Genomic DNA, 10,685 nt, shown 5'->3' with positions numbered 1-10,685 from the left:
GCTTCTGTGCTCAGATTTTACAGGGAGCATGCGACTACACCCCCCCCCCCCTCTTTTCACATACAAGGTGTGTGGTTCCACGTACAGACAAGTACAGGGTGTAAGTGGAAGGTATGTGGCTTCGTAGGACAGATCCTGCACTACGTAGGTCCTATGTGTTTCTGCTGAACTCAGTACTGTCTCTGAGATTGAAGGTTTGGACTAATCCGGTATGGAGTCTGCTGGACACAGCAGAGCTGTGTGGGCTCCACTCTGGATGATGGAATAGGTCTGCTTCGGGGCCTCTGTGTGCGAGGATGAAGAAAAGATGGGAGGAGGGGGAGCTGAAGTGGACACTGTTATACTCTGACCTCCATCGCTTACCACAGTCACTTCTGTTGCTCCTTCCTGTATCAAAGCATTGAGGCCTTCTAAGTCAGAGCAGCTGATTCCCGAGCTGGTGATGAAAGCCTGGTTTGCTGAAGCCTCATGAGCACTGACAGGAGCAGCTGGAATCAGTGTCTGATGCAAAGTGCTCCCATCACTTTGGTCATGGGTCGTGAGCAGCACCGCCGGCTGTGCCACAGGCCCCGCTTCGCTCTGAGATATGGGTGCTGGAGGTGGTGCCAACAGACTGACCTGGCCCAGCAGCTGCAGGCGGCTGTTGGCTGAGAGGTCTTCCTGATTCTGGCTGACTAGGGCAGGAGGCACAACGTTCACTGATGCGGCCTGAACGATACTGTTAGCCTGAGGGACCTGGTGACCCACGATGATCTTCACCCTTCCCTCATTGTATGGGGACACCTGAGCAGCCTGCAGCGGGACCTGGAGGTGACTCACTGTAATGGGGGCACTGGTCTGCCGGCTGGGATCCATCTGGAGCTGTAGGACAGCCAGTTCATTGTTTTTAGATCCATTATACATACTGTGCTGCTTCTTATGGCTCCTCAGAGAATCTTCTCGGACAAAGGAAGCATCACACAGGTCACACTTAAAGGCCTTCTTGGCATCCAGCTTGGCAACTTGCCTGGAGCCACCCTGCTTTGGCCTATCTCCTTCCTTCTTCTCCACTGCTTGCTTCTTGCTCTTGACTTTGTCACCATGAGCTTTCCTCACATGAGTTGTCAGGTTGCTCCGCTGCTTGGTATCGAAGCTGCAGAATTCACATTTGAAAGGACGATCTTTGCAGTGAATTCTCTCGTGCACTTTCAGAGCTGCCTTGTTGGAGCAGGAGTAGTTGCACTCCGAGCACTTCACTGGCTGTTCGGGCTGATGAGTTCGGATGTGGTGCCGAAGGCTGGTTTTGTTTCCACACTGAAATTCACACTCTGGACACTTCAGGGTATTTTCCATGCTGTGCTTGATCCGAATGTGGGATTTCAGGTTTCCTTTCATGGCGCACCGGACCTCACAGAACTCACACTTGTAGGGTTTCTCACCGGAATGCACGTGCATGTGCCTCTTCAAGTCCGAGTTGATTTTAAATTTAGCAGGACACAGCTGACATTGGAAAGGAGCATCTCCTGCCAACAGAAAACACAGTTCACAGTACAGATGAGACACCAACATCCACTGGAGAAACCAATGCTACAATGAATTACATACAGCCGACCTAAATACCTGGAAACTCCCGGCTGGCTTTCTGGATGCAGAGAGTTTAACAGCACATTTATCACTCAGCCTGACCTCTCTGTGTGCAAACTGCCTGCCAGTGGGCCTGCTTCCACCTGTTGCTTTTTCATGTCTGCACCTTACATCCCATTTTCAGTCCACATTGTGCCCAAAGCTGCTCAGTGTGCTCCAGAGAAGCAACTGCAGCTTCTCACTTGTCCCTCTCTAGCAACAGTATATCTCAACTAGTGTTTAAAATGAATAAACACTGTTGAACTTCAACAACTGCCGTGATTTTGAAGCATAAGGAAAGAACATACCCATGTCCTGCCTGGGGTTTACACTAGGAGACTCCCAAGGAGGCTCACAGCTTAACTCCAAGCCTGAGTAACTGGCGGGCTACTGTAGGAACAGACGCCTAAGCAGGCACCAGCCCTACTGCTCAGCCACAGGCCCCTCACTGCCTTTCCCAGACCTTTGTTGATGTGGTGAGTTGACTTAGCTGGCAAGAAAAACTGATTACTTCTTTTGGCCTGGTTCCTGTGGTGCAGCACAAATACTGCTGCTGGCATGTCCAGGGATGGGATGCACAGGGACACAAGTGTGCACCCGGGTCAGCCTCAGGCCCCTGCACCACAACACAGAACTGCAGTTATGGGGCACAGAGCAGATCACAGCTACACAAATGCAACTGGGGAAGACAAGAGCCTGTAAGGATCAGTGGAATGTGCGTGCGACCCTAGGAAATGTAACGTTCAGCTTTTGCTGCTCTGGCGTCACAGCAAGCAAGGAAGAGAGATCTGCACCATGTATCATACCTAAGAATGTTCCACAGATCACAGAATCACAGAACTGTAGGGGTGGGAAGGGACCTCCAGAGATCATCAAGTCCAACTCCCCTGCAAAAGCAGGGTCCCTAGGACAGGTCTCACAGGTCGGTGTCCAGATGTGTCTTGAATATCTCCAGAGAAGAAGACTCCACAACCACTTCAAGAGAACCTAATATCAGTTTGTACTCACACAGAATCAGTTTGTGTTCATGCAAACAGGGACAGAAAATAGCCTTAAGTGCCTTCTTTTTTGTTTTTTGGCTTCTTTTGTGTGACAGTAATGGTGATCCAGAAACCTGACCATAGCAGGTAAAAGTTAGGTCAAATTCTTAACTTATAAAGCATGAAAAACACAGACATTCATTGGCAAGATGTCTGTAAGGCTATCTATGTCAGGCTACCTACAGGCCAAACCATCTGAATTGCCTGGATTTAAACCACAACTCTGCCTGTTCTTTATTTGCAGGCTTGTGTGACCAGATCAGGCTATAGCTCTGTTGAGTCCACAGCCAATTCCAGGGTAAACCCAGGGACTGTGTTCTGAAACAGTTAAAAAATATCCAAAGCAAACCTACCAACCCAATTAAATAACTGTTCACTTTTTCCTTTAAGCTGAATGTGCAGTTCTCTAAACTACCCAAGCCAGGAAGACTTCAGGTCAGTATTATTTTCAAAAACTGGAAGAATTGTGTAATTAGGTTGGTGGGAGAAGGAAAAAACAGAGCATACCTCGTTCAGCAAGCATTTATCTTCTTTAATAATCAAAGTGCAAATAGCTGATTTATTTTATAAGTTAATATTTTATAGAATTCGTGATAGCTGTATAATTTTGCATAATTTGCTTATCCAGCTACATGTGCCATAGTTCTAGCTGCATATTTTTCAAATCAAGTTGGGGCCTACTGTGCTAATCCATGTATCTGTTTAATAATTGAGATACATGGTGTATTATCTATATTAAACAGATTTTATTAATGAAGATGCACTGTTTCTTCATCTAGTTTATTTTCCAGTCTCAGCTACTGAATTTTTATCTCCTTTGCTGATGAAGGCACAGTATGTATTTCAATGACTTAATTTTCACATACAAGGTAGCACAAAATATGAAGAATCAGTAATTTTACTGAACATAGCGAGCTATGTTGGTTCTGTTTATTTACAGCATGGTCTGTTACATGTTATATTTTGACCATTTCTGTCCGTACACAATTACCACTGACAGAATATAGCTTTAAAAAGAATGTCTAATCCTGGAATTCTTAATTGCAAGAGTAGTTTTACTCAAATTAACAGGAAACTGATCTTCAGATGACTAATCTGACAAGCAATGCTCTGTAGATGACCTCACTGAGCAATGTGGCTTATACTCACCTCCTAGAGGATGACTAATTTAATTCCTGTAAGCAGTATATTCTATGTACCAGCCTTACTCATGCAGCCAACTTTAGGGGAAGAGTAACAGCTCTGTAACCTAACAAGGACGAAGTGAATGCTTTCAAAATTCTCAAAACTGCTTTCATTGTCCTTTAAGTCCTTTTAGAAGAAGTGTCTCTTGTTTCTCCAAAACAAATCCAACAAAACTAAAGACTTGAATATTTGCATAGTTCAATTGCTTAAGGTACAAGTGACTGATCTGCCAAAAAAAAGAAAGGAGGCCTAAACTCCCTTCCCAAGTATTGCAATACTTAATGCCACAAAAAAATCTAACTCTACTGGAAATACAAGTGTGCCATGATCTTTGGTTCTCCTGCAGCCAAATTCAGAGTGCACCCGCCTGAGCATGTAACGTGTAAGTACCACGCTCCCTGCCTTGTGTGTTCACTGACAGGTAACCTCTCATAACAAACCCTAGGATTTTGATGGACCATCACATATTCTTTTATAGCCACAGAAAGAAGGAAACTTGTAAAACAACTCGCCTGACAGTCTTGCCTGTTCCATCACAGCAGATTTGTGAAGTATAAAAGATTCTTTTCTGCCAGAGACAGATTGGTTTAACCCTCCCCTCCTTCACAATGCACAAGGGATTTATTTCTTTTATCTACTCAGAATAAATCCCATCCTGCACATATCTGAGCTAATGTTGTTTAGTACTTGAATTCAGAGTCAGATGCAGGGTAGGTTCGAAGCTAATCTAGTGATCGCTGAACCATGGCCACCTTGCAGCTAAAATCCACAGAACTAATCAAATGTATAAAAGACAACACAGAAACTAATCCAGTACCCTGGTTCAGGTGAAACACAACATACAAAGACAACTGTACAGAGACAGCTGTACAGCAGCATTTTTACTGCAAATCTCTTCTAGAAAAATCTACAGAAATCTGATTAAAACAAAACTCAGGCAAATACCACAAGTGCAAAACAATAAAGCGTTTGTAACCCTGGAAGCTAAAGCTTTCTACCCATAAACCAAAATAATATGGCCAGAATACAGCTCTGGCTGCTCACGCAACACTGTCAATGTCTGTCAGTCTGCTCATGGAAAGTGTAACAAAGAAAGGTCACAAAAAGATGTAACTTAAATTGCTAATTAGTTGCTAATTTACTGATGCAAGAAAAACGAAATTGTGCAGCTGAGGTTTGCACTGATTTAACTACTGTAATTATAAAGCCATTTCAGCGTTTCTAATATAGTGGACCAGATTTGAGAGACACAAATAGGATCCTACATACTCTGAATCAATCGTTCAATCAATCAATTGGATCCCTCTGTTCTACTGGCTGAAAAACATCTAATAGGCAGTTTCAAAATCAATTTAGAAGAAAATCTACCAAGAGGCAGATTTGTCTGCCGACTGCTTCCAGGTATTTTTAGCAGGGCTGCACTGCCTTACTGGATTCCACACCCCAGGAATTCAGAGCAGCTGGATGCCTAGGAGCCTCTGAGAATTCAAACAGGCCCTTTCTGGCTTCTGGACACCCATAAACCTTTTAAAAATCTTCCCAGTGACCTTCAAACTTTTACAGGTCTGAATTTCAGTACAAACTTACCCGTGTGGGACCTGAGATGCACAGTCAGCTGGCTGGAGTTGCGGCTCGCGTAAGGGCAGATCTGGCACTTGAAAGGGCGCTCGTCAGTGTGAATGCGCTGGTGCTTGTGGAGGCTGCTGCTGTCAGCAGCTGCATAGTCGCAGTGTTTACACTTGTACGGCTTCACCCCGGTGTGGGAACGCATGTGCATCTTCAGCTTATCCTTACGACTGAAACATTTGCTACAAACTTCACATTTATGGGGCTTGTCTCCTGAAACAAATAGAAGAGCATCAAAGCTCAAGAATTTCTGCACTTTAAGGATGCTGTTGTAGTTAAAAAAAACAACCTGATGCACACATAACAGATATGGGACTAGCTGTCAAAAGCTGGATGTCATCAGCCATCCCATCAGCTCAGAACTCCTGTATGCTCCAGAAGGCTGCATGCACAAGTACAGCAACTGCAGAAGATCCTTTGGAACTTTCTCCCTTTACAGATCTGAAATTGTGGTTCAGGGGGAAGGGATGTGAAATGCTGGAATCACCGTTTCAGGAATGAACTAGGTTTATGCACCACCACGCTGGATGCTGACAAACACGTGGCCTGCACCTAGCAAATGTAACTGGGCCTTAAATCAACGTACAGTGTTCATGTTTCATAGCTGTGAGTAACCCACAACGGGACACTGCTTACCCAAAAAGGGCAATTCCCCAGGCACAGAGAACTACAGTACTAATGTGTCCAGATATACATGTACATTCTATCCAATTTATCTATAGATATGTTATTTTGTATGGGAAACGGATCAAAAATAATACAGCAACTATATAAACCTGTGTGTGTCCGTAGATGACGTTCCATATCCTTCATACCATAGGAAGTCTTGAACTGGCAACCTGAAAACGGTAAGATTCAGATCATTAAACTCAAGAAAAATCTAACAAAATAATAAAAATGCAGTACCGTATTCTGGGCATTCTGTTTCTTTTCAAGAACATTTTATTTAAAATTCAGTATTAACAGAAAACTGATTTCCTATCTTATTTACTCACATCTACTTAAAATAGTGACCACCTTACCTATGAACTGTAGTTGCCTAATGCTTCCCCCAGGAGGCAATTCTCCCTCTGTATCACAATTTTCTGTAAGCTCTGAAACTGCACTCTGTTTCTAGGACCTGAGCTGCTCTTCACAGCACACAGGGGATGCTGGGGGAAATAATTAATTAATTCCATGTATGACTTCAAATTAGTGCAGCTGGAAACTTGGGTAACAGCTCATCATTCAGGACTTCTGGCCAAGTGGAGAGTGCTACAGTTCTAGAGCACAGAAACGAGTGCTGAGCATTTGAAACGTGCCTTTCAAATGAAGGCAAGCCTGTGAGCAGGGTCTGTAACTTCTGTCGCCATTAACGTGACTGCTCATCCACTCAGCTGTCCCTGCATATGCTTTTTGCATGTTGCTTGGCTTTTACTCATTAAGGTCTCCAAATGCTTAGGTTCAGTCCGTCCTTCTCAAAATGCCAACTGCCCAGAGACAGGACACGTAACATAAAAGGCACATATAGTATTTCTCATGTACAACAACGGCAGTTGGCAAGAATTTAACGAGACAACAGCAAAACTCCTGCTGGGATCAGTAGCAGTGCACCACAACCTTAGGAAGTAGGTTTCCCCCCAGGTTCTGCGTCTCTTAACTGCTTAAGACTGACATAGTTACTGTGTGTATTGCCATACAAAATTTATCAATTTTAAAAAGATGGGGTACAGTTCATGTCTTACCTGGATAGCAGCAGTTGAGTTTCTTCTGTGTGAGGGAGGAATTGGATTTTCTTGAACGTGCTTTTGGAGGTGTAGCGACGATAGCAGCAGTCGGAGGCTCACTGCTCTCACTGGGCAGGTACGTTTGATAGCCATGCTCAAAAACAAACTCTGGTGCTGAAACTAAACACATAAGAGAGCTCCAGTTGAGAACAGTAACTTCTCCAATCAGAAAAATCTAATTATTTTCCCGTTTCATCAATGACTTCTCCATTCTGCTCTTCTCCAGCAGTACTCCTGTTTCTGCATTCCTATTCACACAGGGGAAAGGAAAAAGGCTTTTCTCTCCCTTGCTATCCTGCCATCAGTGAGAAGTCTGCCAAGACCAGCTGATCCATGCTGAATGCAGTACAACCCTACACAGGGCCACTGGTCTCCCTCTGAACCCCACCTGACCGCACTGGTCAGCTTCTTCAGCTCAGTTTCTCCTAATGCCTGTCCAGGTCTCACATTGACACATGGACATTTGTTTATCAAACCTGCCTGTGCTACAGAAGGAGAAAAACCTCCCATTATTTATATGGCAAGCACCATCAAAAAGGCATCAAGTAAACAATCTCTTTATCCAAACTGTTAAAAAAGTTCAGCCTCCTTCAACTATCCTGTTTGCAGCTGTTACAAGGACAACAGGTGAAACTACCTCTTCATTTAACCAGTGCTGCACCCCAAAAGGACAGAAGGACATAACTGCCCTCATTTTAAAGATGAGTAAATATGAAGCAGAAAAACGCCTCATCCAAACCCGCAGCAAGTTGTGGGGTTATAACACAAAAATTCCTGGAAACAAGCCCTGAGTTCAGTTTGCTTCACTGCTCTTCCAGATTCTCTGCCCTAATCTACCCAAACTAAAGCAATCCAGATGTCAGTGAAGTCCCAGACCAAAATAAAATTCAAAACTCTATATAGAATGGCAAACCTTCATACACAGAACAAGGTTCTAGCTTAATCTAAACGTCGGCAGGATCAGGTCCTCTCTCGAACCTTCATACAGGCAGAAATTTTGAGTAATATTATTCCTGCCAACTAGTTGTGGGACCAAGGTTAGGGAATGGGAGCGTTCTCACATAAAAAGGAGTGCATTGGTGCCTGACACAAATTCTGCATCTGTTTTTTGTCGACTGCATTCTTAAAAGAGAAAACGCATTCTGATTTGATTATTTTTCCTAATTACCACCAGTTGTAATTAGCATGCACAAGCTGGCTGTACAACACATTGGACCTAAGCGACTCTCTACGTGAACTTGTATCTCAACCAGCACATTAAGGAACCGCTGTCGTACCAAACCCAAGGCACCCCCTTCCTTAACTCCGTTGCTCGCAGGTAGGTGACAGCTGGCGTGAAGGCTGCTGGTTTAGCTCAGCGAGACGGGGACCCTTGAGTGGAGGGTACGCAGCGTTGTCACCTTGCAGGAACTGAGCACCTGCTTTCACCCTCCTGACATGTGACACCACTGTACCTGTGATGGTTTGGGTCTCCGAGGCGATGGTCCTGGCCGTGGTTTGTGCCTGCGTCGACGGCACCGTTTCTTCCGACACAAACTGGACCGTGCTGGTGGCCCCGGCCGCCGCGCTGGTGAGTTGGCAGCCGCTCTGCTTGTGCCCAACGAAGGCATCGAGGTTGTTGAACTGCTGCTTGCAGATGCCGCAGATGTGGATGTCGGGGGTGAGCTCCACCAGCACGGTGGTGCCGCCGGGAACTGCGGAGACAGGAGTACGGTCAGGGGCCCGCCCGGAGGCGGCGGCAACGGGCCACCGTTGCGCGCAGCCATCCCGCCGCCTGCACGGCCCCGCCGCGGGGCGGCCCCTCCGGGCCCGGGGCGGCCTGGCCCTGCCTGCCTACGGCAGCGGGACCCGCGGGCTGCCGCCCGGGGAACACGCCGCCCGCGGCCGCCTCTCCGAAGGTCTCGGGGTCCCGCGGAGGGCACCCGCCTGGCGGCCACGGCCTCTCCCCTGCAGAGCCCGCCCGAGCCCCGCGGCGCCCCGACCCGGCACTCCCGGCGCCCCGCGGCCCCGGCGCTCACCCAGATTCCCGGGTTCTCCCCGCTCCCCCCCCCCACCCCAGACAGGTTCCCGGGCTCCGCGCCCTCCCGTCTCTTACGCTACTCAGGTTTCGGGGCCTGCCCGCGCCCCGGCTCAACTCGGCTTCCGCGGCGCGGGCCCCGGAGCGCGCATACCCCGCTGCCGCGCGGCGGCACTTACACTGCACGGGGCCGGGGAAGGCCGGCGCCGCCCCCCCGCCGCCGCCGGGGTTCATGGCGGCCGCGAGCCCCACACACCGTCTCCGCCACCCGCGAGGGGCTTATTGCCGGCGGGAAACCTCCCCCCACGCCTCCCGGCCGGCGAGCGGGGACGGATGTGGAGGAGCTGAGCATGCTCAGTGGCGGCGGTGAGGCGGCGGCGGCTGCCCTCACCTCGCCTCCCCTCGCCACGCTGAGCACTCCCGCCGCTGCCGCCCCCCGCCTCGCTGCAGCCTGGCCGCGCCTGCCACTCGCTGCTGTCAGCCTCCCGGGCAGGCAGAGCCGGACCGGTGCTGCTAAAGCCGTGGGGGTGAGCGGCCGCCGCCGTGGAGAGGGTGGCGGCTCTGCCCGGCCCTGGGGCTGGCCTCCCGTGGAAGCCCCACCCGCAGCCGGAGCTGTACCGTACCGCGCAGCGCGGCGTGGGCTGGGGATGGCGGTGGGGTTAATCTCGGGGTGATGCCGGCAGCCAAGACTAGCCCGAAGTTTGGGCCGTGCGGGTCGGGTTCCTTTGTGCGGAGGCAGGGTTGCTGCCGGTGCCGAGAACCGCACTGGTTGCACGGATAAAGCTGGTGTCGGTGCCGAGAACCGCACGGATAAAGCTGTCGGGAAACCACTGATAGTCCAGCTCCTGCCCATCCTCCTCTTCAAGTCCTACCGCCTGGCTGTCCAGCCTCAGCCAGCCTCCACCATCCCTCAGTGCTCACCCCAAATGTTACAAACCATTGAGTTTCCAGTGCCAAATAAGGACCTGATGCCACTGGAGTTATGGGAAATCCTCTCTGCTGCTGGAGCAGATGTCTGGAGGCAGAGCTCAGTGTGAGTTTGTCGTGGTTTCACCCCGGCTGAGGGCCAAGATCCACGCAGCTGCCTGCTCCTTAAAGGAAAAGAGCAGGTTAAAGGGAAGGGGTGTGTGTGTGTGAGAAGTAAGGGAAGGGAAAAGGAAGAGGCAAATAACCCCAAAATCAAGAAATTAAGAGGCCCGTGGGTTGGGATAAGGATAGTTTACTAAGATAACAGAAAGATACAATGTAACAATGCTAACAAGACTTCAAAGCAAAAATATATGAAGCTGTTGATACGCAATGCAGTTTCTCACCGAACCACACAACTCAGGCCGTGCCACCCAGAGCCGTCCCAGAACCCGACCGTCCCCCAAGAACCGCGCGTCCCGGAGCCGCCCCCGGCCTTCCTCCCATCAGCCCCCCGATATCCTGGGCAGGACGTAACTGGCG

The 10,685-nt window shown here is 48.7% G+C and overlaps 1 protein-coding gene across 1 annotated transcript; it reads right to left on the bottom strand.

Annotated features, from left to right (window-relative positions):
* Positions 1-201: 201 nt before the first annotated feature.
* Positions 202-9,548, bottom strand: ZFP64 (ZFP64 zinc finger protein; the record flags this gene model as incomplete). The annotated part of the gene is made up of 6 exons (XM_084271538.1): positions 9,416-9,548; positions 8,674-8,913; positions 7,178-7,339; positions 6,230-6,292; positions 5,415-5,666; positions 202-1,502 (listed from the first exon to the last, which is right to left on the bottom strand). Exons 1-6 carry the CDS (start codon positions 9,468-9,470, stop codon positions 202-204), a joined length of 2,073 nt encoding a protein of 690 aa, XP_084127664.1. The 5' UTR covers positions 9,471-9,548.
* Positions 9,549-10,685: the final 1,137 nt, after the last annotated feature.

The sequence above is a fragment of the Gallinula chloropus genome (genome assembly GCF_964237585.1).
Source record: "Gallinula chloropus genome assembly, chromosome: 16".
NCBI lineage: Eukaryota > Metazoa > Chordata > Aves > Gruiformes > Rallidae > Gallinula > Gallinula chloropus.
This window is presented reverse-complemented; position numbering and strand designations above follow the sequence as displayed.